This window comes from Bombus pascuorum, chromosome 15 (assembly GCF_905332965.1).
Source record: "Bombus pascuorum chromosome 15, iyBomPasc1.1, whole genome shotgun sequence".
In the NCBI taxonomy this organism is placed as follows: domain Eukaryota; kingdom Metazoa; phylum Arthropoda; class Insecta; order Hymenoptera; family Apidae; genus Bombus; species Bombus pascuorum.
Genome location: NC_083502.1, coordinates 5,719,111 through 5,742,429, shown reverse-complemented (window position 1 = coordinate 5,742,429; position 23,319 = coordinate 5,719,111). Strand labels below are relative to the sequence as shown.

Sequence of the window (23,319 nt, the reverse complement as noted above, 5' to 3'; positions counted from 1 at the left end):
CAACAAAGATTGAGAAAACTATTCTTGCAACCCTGTGTCTTTTTGCAAATTTATTATCATTATTTATTAGTAATGAATAAATTAAAATTTATTAATTTTTTTACAAAAAGGTATTCAGTAGTTTTCGATAAAAGAATTGAGAGAACTATTGTATTTTATTAAATTTCCTTGACTTAAATAAATATACAAAATCTGAGAGTTGTTAGTCAATCACATAAATCGAAAATTTGGTTATTAAAAAAAGACAATATTAAACATATTCTTATTAATCCAAAAATTTCCCATCTATTTTGTATGTGTATATAAGATTTGAAAATTTTTGTAATAGATTACTATAATTCCAATAGAGGGCATTTTTGATACATCGATAGGTCACTCTTCAAAGTAAGTGAACCTAGACCATAATTCTATTTAAGCTCTGTCGAAGAGACGCTGATCCTTCATTTTAGTTTTCGTCGAAAATGGTAAGGTAAGAGTACTTAATATTTTATATAATCCACAGTCATCACGTGCATCATTACGAAATATCATAAAAAATACGACATTTTTTAAGCAACAGATATTTCAGCATATCATTTACCATTATATTTTCTTTAATTTGCTATTGCTTTCTCAGAATTTTGATTTTATATTTTATGTGATGATACGTAAATAGTCTCGTTCGTATGATGTATTTCTTGATTACAACCTAGAAATACGACTCTGAATATATTAACGTGTATTCGATTGATTTTCCTGGTTTAATTTAATGAATCATTTGGAATTCGATTTATTTTTTTTCTAGAGTTAGTTTAAAACGTTAAAATTAATCAGAAACGTGCTTTGGATGTCCTCTTGCTGATCAACTTTAGTTTCGGCTTGTTTGCAAGTTTTCTGGTGAGTATCATTTCTTTAAAACAAGTTTTATTGCAAAAAACAATATTTATTGCAAAAATAGAATATCTATTTTTAATTTTATTGCATTAGCTTGGTGTCTGCTGTGATTTTCAACTTTCACTTCATTCTTCTGTAGTTATTTTTCAATAATTTTGTGAATTTCATATTTTTATTCTCACGTTAGATCATCTCAGATTAATTTTTCAAACATGAATTTCATTAAAAATTAGTATTTCATATGATGACATGATACTGCCCCAGTCTGAGTATTATATGAGTGATTCAGTTTCCTGAAGAGATTTATAAAAATATGTATTCAATTTATTTAATTGAGCAGTATGTAAGTTAAGTTTGTTTTTCTTTCTAGGGGAAAGATGCAAGAAGTAGAGTTGCAATACATTGTAATAAATTCCATTGATAATCTTGGTAAGTTTTTCTTAAATGGAGTAAGATAAAATTTTAAATTAAATCTTTTTTTTTTATGATTTATTTGAATGAAATATGATGATTTATATAGACCGCCCCGGTCAAGCAGAAATATAATGTCGATATTATAAACCTGAATATTTATTATATTGAATATGATTTTTACTCATAATCTTTAATAAGAAATATATTACAATATCTGTTTGCTTATTTCAGATGCGAACAATGAAAATGGTTGAATATGTACCACACCTATGATAATATATAAATATGGGATAAAAAAGATATATATAACATGAAATAGGAAAAGAATTTAAGCTTTGAAAAGGAAAAAAAGATACTAGAAAGGTAATTTAAAAGCAGTTTATTTTACAATATAGGCATAAAAGTATTACAAAAATTTTCTATGATGAGTAATTGAAAAGTTATCCCTGTCTTACATGCAAACATGGTGATATTCTTTCACTGATATATGAATTTAATATTATGGAGTTTTTGCTAGTAATATATTTTAATTATGATTAATTCGAATTATTACTTTACAGGAAAGATGTATTCACGAAAATAATAATTAAACCATGGAACTTTTTTTTTAAAGATAGAAAGGTAATAATTTTTTTTATTAATAAATATTTCCGGATTACAATACTTTATGATGATACTTGACAAGCATATGTCTGAGTAGATTTGATGTTATTTTTTTACTGATTACAAGTTATTATTGCAATTAAGTTATAAAATATATATTTTTTAATTTAATGTCTATAACATCTGTTTTTTTACCAGATTCTATAATTTACTTGAGCACGACGTGTATCATTTTTCAAATAAGGTGAGCAACTGTTTAAAAAAAACAATTTTATTAGGAATTAAGATGATGATCTAATAATATACGCTAATCTGATTTACTATAAAATGATTACATCTTGCCCTCACTGAATTCCAACTTTAATTTATGCAATTTTAATATAAATATATTGATTTTAAAAAAACTTATTTTTTGTCCATAGGTGTTTTTCACATATTAATTACAAAGTTTAATACTGGAAGACGAATAATAAAAAGGTACAGTATGTTAAATAATTGAACAAAAAAATTCAAATTCAGTTACTATAGTGATGCTTTAAATATACGCTATGAGCTTTAGTGATAATTAGTTTTTCCACTGAATTTAAAATATATATATATTTTAAATTATTTAATGATATAAAACCTAATGTATTATTAATTTTTGTTCCAGATAAACTTGGAAGACAGGAATTGAATACCAATACGAATTCGTTTTAACTAATTAAGTCACATGTATATATACCTTTTATGAATATATACGATTTTCTAACTAAAGACTTTTGTTCTTATATGCATATATTTCTCTACAATTTATACAATAGAGTAAGAAAGATAAAAGGATAGATATATTTTCCACTACTTACTTTCACCATAGTTTATTACTAGTTTTCCTTCATATCAATAAACATGTAAATTGATACCCTTATATTAGACAGCTACGCGTAAGCATGCTGCCAAGGATAGTTATTAACTCTATTATGGAATACAGGCCATTAAAAGGCAAGGTTGTCAATTACACTGGGATAACTGACCACAAGGCTGATATCACTATACTATTATTGGCGGCTATCACAGTGGAGATAGCTGTATGTATATGTACATTACCTTACAAAAATATTTGTACACTTACCACAAAAATCTTTTATGCATACATTGTATGTTTTATATAAAACTTCTTGAAATAAGGTTGGCTAGGCTGAATAATATTTTCTGTTTAATTAATAAAAGATGTATGATATATGTCATTTGAATGATATTGTAAAGTAAAACAAAGATAGTTCGGACTAGATGAATTATTTTATTGTTTAACACAAATTCACAAAAAGCCACTGCTGCTGTAAATTCAACTAAATGCTAGTAAGATAATATGGTAGAAAGTAAGATGATTCAAACTGAAGAAATATTGAATGATCAGATATATAATTCAAGGGAATTTACATAATGAGTATTTGTTAATTTAAAAGTGAGTAAGTGCACCTATAATTACAAAGTAATCATTTGTCCATTTAGTTTATGTTGAGCACTTGTACTTAACTAACGCTAATGGGCAATTGTTTTTGTAAATTGTTTACTTTGCAAACAATCGCAGAATTTACATATTCAAAGATAAACAAGTATAATGTACACATTTATTAAAAATTCATGTGAATAGCTATATAGTACATTGAGTAAAAAATATACAATTGATAAAATAGTAAAAATAATCTGATAGCGATTCGAATAAAAGTTTGTTTGTGATTTCACAATTTTTTACGAAATTATAGGTAATTAACTAATGCAAATATAACACTACCATCTATTTTTGGCTTCAAGGCCGGTTACGTGGAAACTATTCTCAAAGAAAAATATTTCAGGCATAATGAAACAATGGACACACCAATATTTAACTAGTGCTGATTATTTACAGATTTATCTTACGAATTTCGAAATTTCGATCTTACACACTTTTTTAAGAAACAATAACAATATCAGAGTGTAAGACAGAAACAATAACAATTGCGAATCGAGAGTATTAAAATTTGGCCCATTTACATAACCGGTATTGCAAGTAAAACAATATGCATATATGCATTCTCGAAAGAACTAAAATTACACAGTAAAATAATGTATTAAAGTAAGACTTTTATCAAAGACCTAATGAAAAGTAACATTTTATGCAAATGCTTGATATTTTGATATTTTTTTCTTTCTTTAATATCTCAGTGGAAAATCCTAATGTGTTACGGTTACATTATATACCAAGACCGCGACGTTTAAAGTTTGAATTCTAAAAAAGATTTTTATTTAGGTTCGTTAAATAATTGCGTTGATATGGATGTTTCCTTGTTGTGTACCAGGGTTTTAGGAACCTCTAATCCTCACACCTAATACACTGGTCTAAGATTCTAGTTTGAGACTGTTCTTTATGAAGAGCACTTATGCATCTCTTAAATTTTTTAAGGAACAAGTTTCACCATTGGTCTTATGAGGTCCAATAATTTGCTATTTTTTCATTGTTCTCTTTTTTTTGTTTTTACTAATCTAAAACGGATCAGTAAAGGCATTGATCGTAAGAGTTCATAAGCGCTTGTCTAGACAAGCTATCAGCACCACCTTTTCAATGTGAATGAGGGCACTTGGGATAATTTCAATAATCTGTGCAAATAAGCTAAGAATTATAACCACTCTACACAGTAATAGTTACGTACAGATACTAGACATTTATCGTACACTATGCCACATGTCATAATTGTAGTTGGTAGTCGGTGAGAGGATCGAAATCCTTTTGGTGGCTGGAGTTCGACGCCATAACGTATCCCCACAATCGCATTGCAGCCGCACACACTCTTTGTATCTCGTCAACTTCCTCAAAATCGAGATCTGTTCGCCAATGAAAGGGTGCTACTTTCGAATTTCGAAAAGTGCTCGAGACACCACCCACGTCGTTCTTTGTATGAGTATCTAAAAACTTCTTCACGTTCACGTGAAAATCCAAGCCGTAGAAATTGTACAGTTCCTTCACGTGTCTATAGGGGTCTACAGATAAGTCTTCGTAACGTACCACCCTGTTAAATAAAAAAAATGTTATTTTGAAATATTTGTAGAGTACCTGTCATTAAGAATGTAGTTAATTAACTTAGATAATATTCATTGCGAAAGAGAAGTATACCTAAAGGTACGTGGATATTTTTTTATTAGTCGAACAGCTGCACTGAAGTCTGAAACCATGTCTGCACATACTAATGCAGGGTTAGAACAATCTGGTTCGGTCGGGCACCATTCTCGATGCTTTCTCGATTGTAAAATTCCTCTTGGATCGCGAATCAATAGAACTAAACGTATTCCTAAACTGAACAAATTATTGTTTTGAGGTTTGTCGCATTTACACTATTAATTGAAAAGAAATTGAGCTGCGTTCTTACTTTTCTTGCTCCAGAAGTTTCTCTGCAGCACGCAATCTTAAACGGACAATTTTCATTGATTGAAAGGGGAATAATTTACAAAATTTCGAAACGAATCGTGGATCCCAACAAATTTTTTTGTGAATCTGACACTGTTTCCATAGATGAGTATTATGATTGAAGACCCAAGGATGCGTTTTACCATAATCCAAGTATCGATCTAAGAATATTTTTTTAGATAATTATACTGAGAAAATACTTATCTATATTATGTATTAACTTAAATACCTACCAAGATTACTAAAGTCACATCTTAATAATGCTTCCAGGTTGCTAAGAGCTTCGTCTGCAAGTGGTGGCCCCCTAATTTGTACAATTCCAAAATCAAGAAGAGGTTCATAGTGGTAAAAATTGGCCGGATGTGCGTTGATCACATCTCCAAAAAACGTACTACCGCTTCTCCAGCTTGTTAAAATCACACTTCTCATGGGTCTCCCTCCTTTTTCTAATACTAAGTCCTCTAGCTTACTACAAGAATTATTATATAATTACAGGGAAAGTTTTGTACATTAACTCTAGAAATGAAAATCAATGTACCTAACATTAACTCCATATTTTCCATTGGGATATTTGTACCCTTCCATCTCTCTTTCAATTGCCTTTCTTTGCTGATCAACAACTTCTTGTATTTCAGAAAGTGTAACATTTTCAATGGACCCTCTAAAATATGCCTATAAAGCACACATAATTTATAATTAAAGTCTTCTTCCGTTTATACACTTTACATCCACACAATGCAAACAAAAATAATAGGGTATTTTTTGTAATTTCTGTCCCCATTACCATATTAAATGTGTTAACTGTTAATTTCTTATTGTGACTGAAAGGATTAATCTCAAGATAAATATTCACTTACCTGAACATATCAAAAATAAAAGAAAGAAATGAAAAAAAAAAACAATTACTTTAAATTCTATTTATTATTTTCGACATTTTTCTTTAAATGTCCTTTTGTTTTATACAATGGAAATCGGCTTGTAATACATATTCTACTGAACAAAACAGACAGTTTATGTAAATCTACATGCATTCTGCTTACCGTTACTGGATCTTGAATTTTGATGATGCGTGGCCTTATTTCCACATCCTATATTGAAGAAAATATTGATAGTTTAGCATACTGAAAGTGCATAGTATATTGTGAACACGATAATGCTGCTGATGTAACCAGGACAATATCTTTCTCCCTCTTTCATTATATAGGTAGTGCATTAGTATCCAAAATATGCTAGTAGCGTGAACAGAGTTCCATGTACATTGTAAAAAGAAAATTAAAAGTGCAAACAAAGATGTCAATTTGTGTGAAACATGCAAGACATAAAAAAGTCATAAAAGAATAGAAAGCTTCATTACTCATATATACACGTATTTTCCTTATAGCCATTTTTTCATAAGTAATCATTCCAAACTTGTATTACTTTGGTATAAAAGAAATTGTGCATTAATATATAATGACTGTAGAATATTAAAATATTTACAGTGTTTTTGTTAATTTTTTGTACAAGATTAATATCAAATTACCCCAGTGATTTATTAAGCAGAATATTTTCAGTGTCTATCTTATCTAATACTGCTTGAACCAAAAAAAGAGGGAAGGAAATGGCGGAAACAGGGAGAAAGAGAGCTGGTAACTGTTTGCAATGGTTTGACAGTTCATTGTTAGTGTACAAGTGGAAAAAAGTTAGGTGCAAAAGTTAGACTTTACCGTCAGAAAGAGCGTGTTTGGCGTGACTCAATTTAGAGCAATCCCCACCTCCGATTTTTTACTGACCGATATCACCGGCTGCAGTCGATGCTCAAGGTAGCTGCTGTAGCGTTGATTAAATGCTAAGAAGAAGATGCAAAGGGACGCCAGGCCTATTAGACCATAGAAGCTCAGTCGTTTTGACATCCTTGGTCCTATGGAAATCACAAATATCTTTGTAGCACTGAAGTACGAATGGAACATTGAATGTTTCTTAATTAAGGCTTCTGCTCATTAATGATATCACAAGCTGTTATCTTATGTTTATAGATATAAACACATGTCATACACATTTAAATTCTAAGCATAAATGTGCAAGTTATACCTTTATCTTTTATTTCCAGTACAATTATGATAGTTGAATCTCATTACAGTGTTAATGGAATTTTAAAATGGCTTCTATAACAGAAATATGATTTCATAAGAGACTTCTACAACTGTTTAAATATTTTCACAAACCACTATATTTTATCTTAAAACTAATAGTAACAATAAGAAGTAAAATAAAGTGGAGCTAATATGTATACAAGAATTATGTTAAATAGAAATTTCACCTACATGATAAAATATCATTAAATCGCATTAAAAGACCAATTAACGTCGCGTGAATGATTTGTGTGGGTGATTTGTTATCAAGTCGTATATCATTAACAAAAGTTCCAAATCCGTGGTAATATTTTTATTAATATTCTATGGCAGAGAACAACTACTCCGTCGTACCATGTTGTAATATAAACAGCTGATGTAGAATAAATTCCAAACAAATATCAGCACCGCAATAAAACGTCAGACATGTTAATGATTTGCTGCATGGCCAAAATGGTTCTAACAACAACGAGATCTCACCTCGGGATCAAACAGTTCGTTGCATTTGGACACTTCCAGCTGTGAGTTATGTGACTGTCGAAAGACCTCACGTTTTTCTTAACATCTTAAAGTAGCGACGGGAAGCACACGACCAACGTGTAACGTACATCGTGGTCCACTGACGCAAAAAGGCCCGTATTGCGGCTAACATAAGGTAACCACATGATCCACGGGTTCACGTGTATGTAAGATCTAGTAGAGGCAGATAGCGATAGCGTCAAGTTCAATATATAAATATTTACTTACACTAACTTATGAAAATATTTGAACATTTACTACACAATACTTTTATGTCCATATTGTACGTGTTACATAAAAATATAAAATATTATGTTATTTAACGTAAAACGCTATATAAAATATTTTGAAATTTGAATCCATTAATATTAATGAGATAAAACTGTTGTGATTATATTGTACAAATTTGAAGCCAGTCTGAGAATGTATATATGATTTTAAACTTTACTAATATAATCATGATAACTGAATTTTATAACAGTTCTAATGAAATTTTAAATTTTCCTATAACATACATATGTAATTATATCCATAACAGACATCTATAAGTATTCGAAAACTTCGTGAACTTGTGTATTCTTAAATCCGAATGAAATTCAATACTCAAGTTTCACTTCATAACTGTGAATTTTTATGCAAATAGTTATTTTTATGAATAATTAAAAAAATGGAATTTAGGTAGGAGATTGTTTTATCCACTAAATATTGTAAAAAGTACTATACTTTGGGTGTTTTATATATCTTTGCATATTATGAACTTTCTGTGTATTTTTATATTTTTCAATTTCCCATAAATGCGTACAAATCTCATAATATATAATGGTCCGTCTATATTGTATGTACCTGCAATTTCTGCAAGCTGTTTTCGAACGTCAGAACGAATAAATACTTGTAGGTTTAAAAAATGTCTGTTACAATAGTATTATGTACCTACTTCAATATTAGAATGTTATTCTATTCTTCTTCTTCTATTATTCGATATTCTTTCAAGTACTAATTGAATCGTGAGAGCGCAGACGGAATAAAGATAGACGTGATATGCACTTTACACACAATTAATTTGCTATTAACGTCAAGTTGAAAATCGCTTTAAAAAATAATTCAGATAAGTGAGTGAGATTTTATACTGATAGTGGATAAGATAAAAATCTGCTGTGCGGGAGAGGTCGGTATTACGATGATGACCTTACCGATCAAGATCAATATGGCGTCCAATTTGCGTAAACTTACGATATCCATAACTATTAAAATAACGATCTCTGTGTTTTAAAATTAGTATTCTTTGACTCCACTCGTCAAAATTTATCATATGTAGTAAAAAAGGTCACAAATTCCAAATTTGCCAAAATGAAGTTCAGACTTAATTTTACTCAGCGCTAACTATACGTAATCCATCTAACTTCATCAACAAACATCTGTAACCAAATCTCTAAAGCAATTTCCAATTACAATGGAACTCCGTTTATATAAACTTAAGTATTAAATTGATTGAATGATTGATTGAGCTCAATTGAATTATCTCTTACAAGTTGAATGAACATATCTGAAAAATCATAGTGAGGAAAATAAGCGAATTATATATATCTCGAAAAATTCATATAAACAAAGTCCCACCGTTCACAACAAATCGTATAAAAAGTAAATGGCTGTTCTTTCGGAAAAATTTATGCTCCGATTTAAGCAAAACTTTGAAAATAGATTTCTTTTAATTTTTTAAGCAAAAACAATGTTTTTCTTGCTAAAAAATCGATCATCAAACAACATTCTAGTTTAGAGAAATATATTTAAAGAAATAGGGTTAGAGAAATATAATAAATTCCAAATGAAAAATGATGTGCAAAACCATATATATAAGGAAAAAGTGATTTACGACGAAACAAAAGAAAATTTAATTTCAGTTTGAAAAACTGACAAGTTATCTCAATATTTGGTTCCCCGAGAATCCTTCTTTTAAACACTTCTTTTATCTCCAAAGAATTCATTTTCAAAATATCAACCAAGTTGGAAGACTGTAATTTCGTCAAGAAACTGGAGGAAGATGAGGAGTTCGTCGACTATCAGTGAAATTCACGGAAGTACGCCAGACGTCGCCACAGCTGCCTGGGGGTTGGCCATGGTGTTGATGGGCCCAGCAAGGCAGTCGGATGCTGTTGCTCGAGCAGTGCGGTCGCTGTGAAGGGTGTAACGCTTCTGAATCGCATGTTTCTCTCGTCTCCCTTTCTCTTTTGATACGATGTCACGCTCTTAGACTCGGATTTTTCGGAGTCCTCGCATCGTTAAGGTCTTTGTTGCGTCTTCACACGCGTCGTATCTGTTCGTCTCTATATGCTGGCGTATTTCTCCCTTACGGAGCAGCCCGAACATACGCACTCTGCAACGTCGTGGGGTATATTCTCGAATTGCGTAGACCTCGTGATCGTCGTGCGTGGAATAAGCGTGAATCCACGCGAGTTTCGGTTAGCGGGCACTGATCGTCCGCCGGTGAAAGAGACGTGGAACGCGAGCACCGTGCATCATCAGTATGCACGTTGTTCCCCGCTTTTTGTGACTGGACGTGATTGGGATAATTCTTGGTGGCACTCCACTGTGCTAGGCTCCGCTGCGTCGGCGACAGGGTCGAAAAATCGTGCGCGACATTTTTACCAAGCACTCGGCCACGGAGATGTCACGCTGAAGAGACCTACGGTGAGTTCCTTCGCTTCACTTTGGATCTGAATTCAGATGGAATTTTAGTTGTGCAACTGGTTTGACCACTTTTTTTGGAACCAGGCACCTAGTGTTTTGATGAGGATCGGTCGTGGCGCTGTTTGTACCGGGTAAATTAGGATGGGTCAGAATGTATCTAATACTTGTTGGTATAGGGGTTGGCCCCATATTTAGTAGCTCAGCAAATATGAATCAAAACTATAATCGTTATAGCAAAAATTTAAGATGTATGGTTAGACTGTGGATTTATCGGCATAATCTCTCCTTAAGTCATATTGTATTTTTACAGTTGTGTTTATAAAATTTGAAATTTGTATAAACATCTGTAGTTTACATAGTTATTTCATATCTGAATTTATATCATTTTGGTTATGAATAATCATTATACAATATAGAAGATGAAAATTTTGCTCATTACCGATAATCATTATGAACTGCGAAAATAGTTTTTGGTTGCCAATAATTACTTTTGATGTCAGAAACTTTCTTTTCATTACTTCCGATTATTGACAATTTTTATGAAAATCATTGATAATTATCTGATAATGATAATAATAATTAATTATTACAATCTGGCATTAATATTAAAAGTGTAGGTTCTGTATGTCAAATAGGAATTTATTATAATGAATATTATGACGAGTAATTAACACTTTTTGTAAAAATTTGTATTTAGGATTAGGAAATTTACATTCGCAATTCTGTTAATAAAAATCCGGATTCTTAATATTATAGATTTTCTATTGTTTTAAACAGATAAATATTAATTTATTATGCTTTAAATATTCTAATATCTGACGTTGCAGTTTTTTTTATAGTCTCAAATACGTCAATAAAAGGGGTTTGAAATATTTTTACTTTTTAAAAAGATAGGATTTGAGAAGTTGTTACATTTTTCGAATGAGAGAAGCGAATACTGGGTCGTTAAACTTATACTTCACTCGTATGTGTGTTCGAATTTCAAGGTATAACGGTCACCACGCGATTCATCGGAAGATTTGACACGCGTAAAATCGATTCTAATAACGGTTTGCAAATTCCAGCTAATTTCGTTCAGAAATACTACAAAATTTTAATTTAATAAGTTGATATTGTTAATTATCTAGAAAATTTACTATATATATCAAATTTTATAATGCGCATAATAACTTTAATGTTATAAACATTATAATAATCTGATGTAATATAACCTAAGTTTAAAAAAAGAGAGAAAAGAGGGTAAACTCAACAAATTCACATATCGGCTCATAAATTGATATAATATTATCTTTATTGAATTTACTATTTCTAAAGAAGGAGGGAAAAAATATATTTCGCAGATGAGGTAACCTTAATAAATTCATACGTATATCGAGCTCGTAAATCGATAAGTATCGATAGCGTGGGATCAACTTTAATTTAACACGCGAGAATTGTGAGATTGAGGTTAAATTTCAATTTTCCTTAGTAACGTAATTTTTCCGATGAAGATATGTACGCATGATAAAAAAATGGAAGAAGTGGCGAAGTAAAATCATAAAGCGACAGGATATCCCTCTTCTCGTCTCCTTATTCGGTTTTCTCGAATTTTCTTGCCAGGGATTATTCGTCCGAAATTTAATTGCGTGTCTCCACTTTTTGGCCGCAGTCCAAACGGTAAAAACGAAAACTGCCGGTGAATCGGGACTCGCAATGCGGTGCAGGAGAAACGATATGACGGAAAATGTACTATGAAATTCCGTGCAATCGTGCCAGACCGTAAATAGAAATGGAAATGAAAAGTTTTTGATGGATTCCGTTTAACCCTATACGCAATCACCATACTGACAAAATATATGGAGTGTTCTAGTAACATGGTACAATCGGTAAGGAAACGGTTCTACATAAAAAAATACAATTTTTTTCATGTATTTGCTTGGTTTTCGAGAAAATCGAAAAATTATCAAGCATACTTCAACTCTATCGATGCTAGAATAATATTAAATATAAACAATAAAGAGCTACTGTGTTTTAAAAATAGCTAAAATAAAAATATGGAATTTATATTTACAATTTAAAACCATAGGGAATTTAATATCCTGCTTACATTATGGCGTTCTACAATTAAAATGAATTGAAACCGGTTTGTTTTATGTACATGTCGTTTAAACATACACTTACTAAGGTTAAGGTTTTATAGTGAGGTTATCGTCGATGACGCTATTTCGAGTCTAATAAATATTTAGACTATCATTCTTTTTTTATCGTTGCGCAAAGTTAAATAAGAATAGCATCTTATGCATGTGAAATCCGCGGACGTAATACCGTACGTGACAAGAATTGGGAATATACTTGCACATGGTGTAGATAAGGGACTATGTTAAATATCACATTTACGACATTAAGTAATTGAAAGCTTAATTAAAAAATTCTCTTCCTAGTGATTTGTATTTACTTCAAATTCAAATTCCTTTTATATATATGGTAGTAGTAACAAAGTTTTTTATTATATGCTAAATATGCAAAATTAGTAGAATAAATTCACTTTAATTATTTATTATTAGTAAAAAATAATGCGAAACGCAATTTTTTTTAGATTACAATTATGTAGTGAAATAAAGCTCTATAGGATAAAATCTAATATCAAGTTGCCTATTTTCAGTTCATTATAAAATCATGTCATTTTATGTAACTTTACAATATGCGGATTTATAATTTTATAATTTATATGATTGTATAATAATTTTATAATTTTAGTAACTATCACTCTGTGCTAGCTCCCCTTTTCATCAAGTGAAAGGAAAATAACTAAGAATAATACGAAATGGAACCGTCTCTGTATTATTACAACAATTCAATTTTAATATTAATATTATAATAGTAATATTGAAGTTTACAAAATCCAAATAAGTTCGATAATATTTTTCTATCGTCGATTAAAAATTGTTTCAAACGCAAATGGGCTAGTAACTTGCTAACTATATTGGTTTAAAGCATTACTACCTCAATCCACGAAACCGAAAGTAAAACTTGCTAATTTTAAACATGTAACTCTGTAACTTCAACTGCAAACAATTCTGAAATTCGAGTCTACAAAACAACTTGCGTAATATTGACTTTAGTGATTTTTAAAAAACCACAAGATGTAATCTAGGGAGAAATACCTATATGTGGCATATCTAAATGGAATAATTATCTCTTATTTAATAACCAAACGTCATTGTACCACTTAGGACCTTCTTATACAATCAAACTGTTAACAGCGAGCAATTATTGTATACTTAAACAATTATTAATGAAATTGTATAAGACACGACTTCTACAATTGTACAAGTTACAATTTACTACTATCTTCTATAATAGTAACAAATTCAATAGTAACAAAATTTTACAAACAAATCGTACAAATTATAAATCAACTTATTATCTAATTTAACGTAAAATTATAAAATTACTGGTTAAATTACTGATATTAATAGTTGATAAATTCTTGTGCAAGAGGATCCTGACGATAAATTACCGACGAAAAATCACTATATTTTGTCGTTGCATCGAGAACGGTGTGTAACGCAGGTTAGGTTACATCATGTTTTTACAGTGTCCCTTTGTCCTCCGGTTTATTCGCGTTGTTTCATTTTTCTCGTAGGCGGGGAAGTTTAATAACCGGAATCATAGCAACTTTTACTCGAAATACGCTGAGAATGTTCGTGATTTAAGGAAGGTAATTGTCCTCGACAGGCAACGCGCATAAGTCGACCCCGTGAGAAGCATTAGTGAATGAACTGTGTAGAAAAATACTCAAATGCGAAGCTTGCGTGCCGTCTGGCTCGCTTTGTTGAATAAGTTCTGGGGGAAATGGGAGTATTATAATCGATAGAGAGCGCACTCGTCCGTTGATTCATCCACGCACTGTATGCATTATTTCTGACGATGATTATAATTCCACTTTTTCGATGCATCGTCAAATAAAAATACGCTTTTTTACCTATGTACTTCTTCCTTGGCACTTGCAGTTCAATTCATTTGTTTTTCGTCGACTGCAAATAGAAATTATTTAATTTGTTTATTGTAAATAACATTCTAGCGAATTGTGTTTATTTAACATTCAAAGACCATGTAATTTTATTTTCTTGTATTTTAATCCATTAAGAGCCATTGTTGTATTGGCGTATTTTCGTTTGCAATTTTTTTTTAATCATTTTTCACTAGGCATCGAGTTCTATTTTCTAATATATTGCAGGTATGAGAATAAATCCAACGATACGCTTGGTATCTTTCTTTGTCAAAAATAGCATGGATAAATATTGATTATTGACACATAAAATAACACCTTAGAGGGTAAATAAATTACAGAGAAAGGAATTCACTTTACAAAAAATGATCATTTATTGATCATCGTGTTTACATTTATAATGGAATGGCAATATTTGTAATTTAATTTAGCTGAAATATTTGCACAGAAAGTTAAACAAATCGGGAAGCAAGTTTCAGGGTCAAGAAAGAGAAGTTTCAGAAAAACATCTTTCAACAATGGTTTCCTGGAATTTACATCTATAATGGAAAGGAAATAAGATTTAAGTGATTATTGTAAGAAGTAACAGGAAGTCATCCGTAACTCGCAGAGCGAGAGGGCTACGAATAATAAATAATAAGTAGTGGAATGGAAATGTTCAGAAGGAGAATTATTTTTAACCGGTTCGTTGAAGTTCTGTTAACCGCGTTTTGTCCATTGACTCTCCTTGGTTTTTTCCCTAGCCAGCTAAAATGACTCACAATCAATATGGTATACGCAATACTAAATGCTGCTCAGTTATTGATATTCGCGACGTTGGACGTTATCCGTGTCTTTCTCTATTATAGAAGCGAACTGACCTTATTGAGTGGATTACCGAGTTGCCGCATAAATTTCTGCGTTTCTGGCTTATCTTCATTTGTTTCCTCAAAGCACGCAAATTCCTAACAGGATAATCGCAGATTCCTGATACACTAACCAGAAATGCAACCGGGATAAGATTATCGACGGCTCCTTTTACCAAACAAACACCGGCGAGCTGCACAATGCAATGAAACGAAATAATTTTGCTTTAACAGACGCTTTTCTCGCAAATACATTCTGAAAAATTGATTTACGTAATTCAGGGGAATAAGGTTGCGCTGTACATATATTCTATTCGTTAGAGGTTAGATCGATACTTGAACTTCCGGTATCTGTAGACTTTAACATTTGTAGGATTCTTGACAATTTTAATTGCATTGCTTTGAAAGTTTTAATTTGGGATTCTTTAATTTTTAATCTTTGGATCTGACATCCTTTGATCGAAAATTTTTAGATTTGGAATTCTGTAATTCTGTAATTAAATAGTAAAATTTACAAGGTTTTAATTTTAAATATTTCAATTTGTAAGCTCTTAACCTAAAATCTTTTAACTTGGATTTTTTAAATTCAAAACTATTAAGTTTCTCAAATTTCAGGTGGCAATTTTTCTAATTTAAAATTCTGGAGTTAGTCATTTTTCTAATTTTAAGTTTTTAGCGTTGCAGTATTTCTAACGTTAAACTTTTTAAGTTTCTAATTTTCTAATTTCAAAATTTTACGTTCCAATGTAAGTGTTAACCATACTTGTATAAAATTTCATTTTATCAGAGTTTAAATTTTCCTTTGTCAAACATTTCCTGGTAAAAATATTACCCGGAATTTAGTGAAATACTTTACCTTCTTTGGGGAGTCGGATTACTCACCAAGTCCAGGTTGCCAGCAACTGTTCGTTTGCCAGCGCCAAAAGCAAATAAAGTATATGCAAGAACCCGTAAATATACGACTGTGTACGCAGAGCATGTTTTACGTAAAATGGCGTCCTCATAGGGAGATTGTTTTTCGGTCAAAAAGAGTTAAAATATTGAAGCACAGTGGTTAACCGGGGCTACGACACGTGTGTGCCATACGGTGTTTGTAATTTGACACCATCGTTGTCCGTGATACGTGAAATTGGGGTTAGCGTCGACCAATTGCCGTAAAAGTAGATCGTTTCCAGTCTACTTTTCATAGCTCCCCTAAAACGAGATAACCTGACCGATTTTATTGGAAAGTGTCAGAAAAATAATCTTTAATCTCAATCTCTACACAGAGATTCCGATTTCTCAACTGATATGTTTGGAAAGATAAAATTGAAGAAGGTCTGAAAATAAATTACTTTGAAGTTGAATCTTATATTTAGTACAAACTGAATGTAAACTTAACTTGTTGGAAGTAATTTTAGCTTTTAAAAGGAGAGTAGACTATTATAGTGCGTTCAGTTATTCATTGGTTTTATCGAAACAGGTGATTGGAAAGGTAAAAGGATGGAAAAATATTGTTTTAAAATATGAATGCTGACACGAATTGGATATAAAATTAACTTTTATTGCAGACTGTTTCAGTTTCTAGTACTTACTTACTATGCTTAATATAGTATGGTATAGTGTACTATACTATATTTAATATGCATGCGCCGGTGATTATGAAAGTGACCTAAGTCGAGAATCTAAAAATAATGAGTTTATCAGTTATTTTGCATTGCATCTATTTACATTACAGTAACCTGAAATCATTTTTGCTATGTAGTGGAAATTGAAGCGTTTAATTGAGTTGGTTGATGCTTCGTTAAACAGAATTCAGTTCATGCATCAAACACAAAACTTTGATGTGAAATGAAAAATATATGACGTAGGTCACTTTCATAATCACCGGCACATATATTATACTACAAATGAATTTTTAATTTTGTAAGGAAATGTTTAACGTATAATTGAAATTAGATAAAATGGGTTATACATAAGTGTTGAATAAATGACAGTGTCGAAAATTAGATCTTAATCAGGCGTAATATCTTCTTCGTTAAACCTAACCTAACTTTGAACAAATAAGATGAATCTAATTCAAATTTAAATTTAACCTAAATTTAGTTTGAACCAAATTTAATCAAACTAAATTTAAATCAAAACCAAAGTAAATTTAGACTTAATTTACATTGAATTTAAGCTTAATCTAAATTAAGTTTAGATCTATTTCTAATCGAATCTAAAACCAATGCAAACTGAACTATTTACTCTTAATTGAAGTCAAATATAACTGTATAATCTATATGAGATATTTTTCTAGTCTTGTTACGACTTGTCCAGTAATTATCGATAAAAAAATTGCTAATTTGATATCGCACGTCTTTCACCGTAGATTTGATCCAAAGACGCTTCTTTCATGTGTATAAGGATAGATACTCAGCCGTATTTACGATTCTAACGAATTATTAGTTCATTATTAAACTTAGTTTTATAAATTTTTGACATATTTTTATATTTCTTTTTATGATATTCGACCATTTGAATTCAAAGATACCAGCTTTGAATTTGAAAAAATTTAAGTTTTATTTATTAAGAGCAATATTATAGCGAAGGAAGAATTTAACCTAACCTAGCCGAAGATTCACCGAAATTTAACCCAAGTTTGATCCAAACTTAACCTAGCCTGAAACTCTAATACTCTAATGTCAAACCCAACCTAACTTACGACCACGACACTGATTTAATACTTGTACTATTTTCACTGCGAATGTATTTATTTACATCAAATATTCAAAATAAGCATAATTTAAATAAAATCCAACCCCAAATTCAAATAGGAATTGGCCTATAATAATTATTTTTATTGCGAATTTTTGAAACAAAATTAACGCTCGTTTGCGAATATTTTCTAAATTCGAAACTGATATCCCTTAAAAATCGATACGTCAGCTATTACTAAAAGATATAAAAAATTCAATGCTTCAAAATATTTAACTCTTCGAAATGGAGGTAAACTTTATCCAAAAATTTTATCTGAGCGTAAAAATAAGAAAAATGTAAAGACTGGGTAAAGATGAAAATTGCATTTGGGAGCTTTTTGAATAAAATAAAGTTCGACAATTCCCAAAGGAAATACGATGCGACGTGTAACTGCGTCCAAGTTGATCAATATTCAAAGAAACGAGCAGGAAGGAAGGAAACTTTGATAAAATCAACCGCATGGTCTCTGCGGTTCTCACATCATTAATTACTATGTTGTTATATTTCGTTTCCTAATGCGACCAAATTACGACCTAATTCCTTGGGGCGCGTTAACTATCGAGTAGCCATGGGTTATGAATACATCAGAACACCTAGAAAAGAAATCAAGTGGAGCATCTTCGCTAATCAGTACTTAAAGAAACAACGAAGTAGCAGAGGAAGCTTGATAGAATCCTTAGGGAATCCTTCAAAGTTCCTTCGTCTGTGAATCCCTATACTCGTGGCCACGAGCAAATTATCGAATCTCGAACTAATTCAGTACTCGAGGATGAAGTAAACCGGCGAGAGAGGTTCCGTACAAAAGTAAAATAAATTAAAAAAGTTTTGTATTTAGGAAGATAATGCAGGATCTTGGGGTCTGACGTAATTGAGAATGAAAAAGTGAGTTTTTTCGAAATGGAAATTTCAAATGAAAAAGCTCTATTCGATTTATTTTTACACGTGGAATAACCGTTTATCGTATTGTCCCTATTCAATTCGGAATTACTTAAGCGCACACATATCCGACAAACTTTCAAACTCGATTTTCTCGAAAACGAAGCTTCGAACAAAAAATCTTTATTCCACATTTCCTACTCATTTTTATGCGTAGAATAACCTCCCATCAAATTATCCTATCCAATTCAAAGTTAACCAAACGCATGCATATCCGGCAAATTTTCCAACTTGATTTTCGCGGAAACGAGACGTCAAACGAAAAAACATTATTCTAGATTTCTGACGTATTTTTGTGCGTAGAATACCATACTGTCCCATCATAACGCGTGTCTCGTGATACCCCACAAAATATGTAGATACGCCTATGAATAAATACCTAGAAGATTATTCGTTACCTTTATAAAACGTTCTCCATTACCGCACACAACGTACTTCATCGTCTGATTCATCCAGCACGACAGATACGCGATACTTCTTTTTTCTCACGGCTAACGAGTTACCTACATAAGTACAAAGAACTCTGCGCGTCTCTTGGAGCGTGCTGGCAGATTATTAAATATTTACCGGAGCCGAGTATATACGCTATCCGTTGGCTGGTAGCGGGCAGGCATGCATATTCCATCCGGAATGACGCAGAGGTCGACTAACATCCTCGAAACGACCTTGACGTCCAACACGTCGGAAGGGGAAACTAGAAACGGGGACTAAGGTGAAAGCTCGGCCTTCTGTCTTACGTCGACGCAAAGTTGAGCGGACGATAATGATGATGACGCCCAGGGACGCCGTTTTTATCTGTTCGACACTGGTTTACGGCACCGATTCCCTTTTCCAGAGCATCGTTAAATCCTTAAGAGATCATGCTACTTTAACAGTAGATTTACCAAAGGTATTCAATGTCAGTTAGTCGCTGAATACCCATTAAGTGTTCCTAGATAATTCAGCACGTTCATATTACTGCTCACAAGTACATATATATATATTTTTTTTATTTTATTTTTTTTTCCTTCCCTCAAGAGGATTACAATGTCTTCCATTTACGTATCACACACAATGCTCGATACAGTATAGCGAAATATAGTAACGTATATCCACTGAAAGGTACACACACTTGTCGATAATAAAATTGCAAATTATTATAATAAAATTTAAAAGTTATAATAAAATTTCAAAATATTTCATCTAACATGTACAATTATACGTATAAAAGTTTTCTGTAGCAAATTGTACGAATACCTTCGCGAGCCACTGTACGTCCGCCAGGGACGTGCAGGAGTTTCAAAGGTTTTGTAGGGTCCTTAATGGCTTCAAATGGCACTATACATTTTGTTACATACTACTGGCTACGTCTTTTTATTCTCTATAAAAAAGGCATCAAGGTACTTGGGTTGAAAATTGAATAGTTTTGAAAATACTTTTGCAATTTTATAAAATAGATGTGTCACAAGTTCAGATGTTTCCCAAACTAATTTTCTAAACAATCTTCTACCTTCATAGAGAATGAAAATTAGTTCTAAGAAAAACTTCTTCATAGAGAAATTATTGGCTCCAAAAAATATATATAATTTCGTCACAAAAAAAAAAAAAATTAATTAAATATCTTTCTAGAACAATTCAATTAGCTATCTTTTTTTATTTTCCTTTAGTCTAGTAACAGCCTCCTTTTCTAGGAAGCGTATCAACAAGCTTCCCAAGTATGTACATAAGTGCGTGATTACTTTCACGACTCTTCTTCACCTTTCTCTATCTTTTTCCTCTGCTACACTCTTTCTCTCTCTGCTATTCTCGTTTCTTGGATATAACGAGATAATGCCATCTGTGTGATCCTGATTCGAAGATAACACGTGTGTATACATTCGCACGATAGGCTGGCCTGATGTAACGATTATGTAACACTTTCATCCGACCTACTGACACCCACAGGCCCGGCCAGTTTTACTTTCGACTACTGAAACAGAATGCACGGCCGCCTTAAAGACGAAGAAAGTGGCCAGACCTCTTAGACTTTCCCCATTTTCACGGTTCCCTGGGATTCCTCAGCACACTTTCCCGCTACACTCGGCTAACAGCCTGCAATAGTAAGAATCTCTCGCAGAGAAACTACGGCGCACCTTCTTGGGCCTTTCTTGCTACTTGATGATCCGATATTGAAATACCTTTTGTAGGACTGGAATTCTTTTTAGATTGTGAACTTTCACAATAGTTACTAGATCACATATTTGTGGTTCTGAACTCGGCTAACAGGCTGATAGGGTAAGAATTCTTGGCAGAGAAACTGCAGCGCACGTTCTTGGGTCTTCCTTGCTACTTGGTGATCCGATATTCAAATATCTTTTGAACATTTTGTAGGACTATAATTCTTTTTAAATTGTAAACTTTCGCAATGGTTGTTATTGGGTTGGCAAGTAAGTGATTGCGGATTTTGTCAATAGCACCTAATGACAAAATCCGCAATCACTTAGTTGCCAACCCAATAGATCACATATTTTTGGTTCTGAACTCGGCTAACAGGCTGATAGGGTAAGAATCCTTCGGAGAGAAATTGCAGCGCATGTTCTTGGGACTTTCTTGCTACTTGGTGACTCGATATAGGGATATTTTTCGGAAATTTTGTGAGGACTATGTTTTTTTAGATTTGATACCTTCACGATGGTTATTTGGTGGCTATTTGTGGTTCTGAATCAACAGATACAGTGAAGGATAAAAGAAACTTTTAAGGTTAGGTGGTCTTATTTTAAAACTTAATTATAACTCATAATGATGTTGCGTCTAGGTCTTCTAAAAAGGTATAAACGAGGCTCTGAGGATAAGTAGTATAAAAGACACCAAAATTTTAGAAAACAGAATTATATTTGACAAAAACAATTAAATTAGGTAGGTAATATAGGTAAGTATTATCAATATTCTAAAAGATGTCCACTACTCAAGGTACTATCAATGCAGAATAATAGCTATTGTACATAAACATGAATTTTAAATTTGCTTTATCAGTCAATGTACTTGCATACTATTATACAGGACGTTTGCAATTTTTCTGACGTTTTAAAGCTGAGAATTTTCTCTTTCGTATGTCAAAGTCAGAATACGTGTTTTCCTTGAGATGTGATTTAATTTTGTCACACTTATATATACCTGCAAAGATAAAAGGATTTATTGATTAAAAAAAGATAATTTCGAAAACTGTTGTGACAAAATTGGACATTTCATGTGGTACGTTAATTTTACATCGTTAATTTAAATGTAATTGTTTTTATAATATATCGTTCGAATTCCTTTAATATTTTATGTAAAAAAAAAAAAATACAGTGGTTGGGAAATGGTTAATTTGCAAGATATTTCTAATTGGAAATACAATATAAATTTGACCTATTCGAGTTATATGAATCACCCTGTATAATTCCATTAAAAAAGTTAGTAAATTCATCGATATTGAAATTGATACGAAGAATAGTTATAAATATAAACGACAATTTTATACAAAATTTTGTATGAAAATTTCTCTTCGTGAAGCATCGTCGATGCTTCGACAAATAATAGAGTTTACCTGTGAATAGTTGAAATCTTCGTTCACAAATACACACTACGACTAAAAGCTCGTAGAAGATGCAAGAAGTATAATACGTGTCCTATTGTTTGCAGAAGGTAGTAGTGCGCAGCTCGACTTTCCAATCCAATTATTAAACGCAATGTTTGAGTTTCCAATTAGAATCCGTATTTGACTTTCCAATTGAAAGATATATCAGAGCAAACGATTTCGCAACATTAAAAGTCTATTTCTATTTTTTCCCTTCTCGTTTCAGTGCCTTTGAACATTTATTGTATAAATACTTTAATGGCTATTTCCACGAGTTTCCACAACGCAAATCCCTCTTATTTTCTTTGCAGCATATCTTCGACAAATATAAAACATTATATCAATGCTTGAATTTTAGAGAAGTATAGATTTAACAAAGATATCAATTCCATTCTTATGGTATTTCCACAAAGAAATTAGAAGATATTTCAATTAAAAATCGTCCAACATTGAAGAAGGCCATGTAAATTTCTCTTTTTTTTTGTGAAGAAATAATAAATAAGGAATATTTATAATATGTGTAATACGATGGTGGTTTTGCTCTGCATGAACATTAAAAAATTCAACATTGAAGAAGATCATGTAGATTTTTCTTTTTTTTTTGTGAAGAAATAATAAATAAGGAA

General features: G+C 31.6%; 2 protein-coding genes and 1 long non-coding RNA gene across 7 annotated transcripts in view; 2 read left to right on the top strand and 1 right to left on the bottom strand.

Annotated features, from left to right (window-relative positions):
• The first annotated feature begins 304 nt into the window (after positions 1 to 304).
• Positions 305 to 2,646, top strand: LOC132914774 (uncharacterized). Of its 2 annotated transcripts, XR_009659683.1 has the most exons (8): positions 305 to 469; positions 785 to 876; positions 1,244 to 1,302; positions 1,519 to 1,650; positions 1,848 to 1,908; positions 2,089 to 2,134; positions 2,313 to 2,367; positions 2,543 to 2,646. It is a non-coding gene; the product is annotated as an uncharacterized LOC132914774 (long non-coding RNA). The 2 variants fall into 2 exon arrangements; XR_009659682.1 differs by lacking the exon at positions 305 to 469 and having other exon boundaries at positions 476 to 876.
• Positions 2,647 to 3,753: 1,107 nt separating this feature from the next.
• Positions 3,754 to 8,255, bottom strand: LOC132914773 (carbohydrate sulfotransferase 4-like). Of its 4 annotated transcripts, XM_060974156.1 has the most exons (9): positions 7,903 to 8,249; positions 7,084 to 7,211; positions 6,352 to 6,399; positions 5,850 to 5,983; positions 5,545 to 5,780; positions 5,274 to 5,472; positions 5,021 to 5,200; positions 4,582 to 4,916; positions 3,754 to 4,506 (listed from the first exon to the last, which is right to left on the bottom strand). In XM_060974156.1, exons 2-8 carry the CDS (start codon positions 7,201 to 7,203, stop codon positions 4,595 to 4,597), a joined length of 1,239 nt encoding a protein of 412 aa, XP_060830139.1. In that variant the 5' UTR covers positions 7,204 to 7,211; positions 7,903 to 8,249; the 3' UTR covers positions 3,754 to 4,506; positions 4,582 to 4,594. The 4 variants fall into 4 exon arrangements, with proteins under 4 accessions (XP_060830139.1, XP_060830138.1, XP_060830140.1 ...); XM_060974155.1 differs by having other exon boundaries at positions 3,754 to 4,916; positions 7,903 to 8,247; XM_060974157.1 differs by lacking the exon at positions 7,903 to 8,249 and adding an exon at positions 7,615 to 7,813 and having other exon boundaries at positions 3,754 to 4,916.
• A 1,808-nt stretch (positions 8,256 to 10,063) lies between these two features.
• LOC132914772 (beta-1,4-glucuronyltransferase 1) overlaps positions 10,064 to 23,319 on the top strand; it is a 59,300-nt gene continuing 46,044 nt past the window's right edge. The window contains exon 1 of the mRNA XM_060974152.1: positions 10,064 to 10,626. The gene's annotated coding sequence lies outside the window, so the exon portion shown is untranslated. The remainder of the gene's footprint in view (positions 10,627 to 23,319) is intronic.

Excerpts from the sequence above, each read along its gene's own strand:
- LOC132914773 (XM_060974156.1), bottom strand. The coding sequence starts at position 7,203 with ATGTCAAAACGACTGAGCTTCTATGGTCTAATAGGCCTGGCGTCCCTT. Across the intron at positions 5,473-5,544 it reads ATGTGACTTTAGTAATCTTG|ATCGATACTTGGATTATGGT; the intron begins GTAGGTATTTAA and ends AAATATTCTTAG. Across the intron at positions 5,201-5,273 it reads AAACTTCTGGAGCAAGAAAA|TTTAGGAATACGTTTAGTTC; the intron begins GTAAGAACGCAG and ends TAATTTGTTCAG.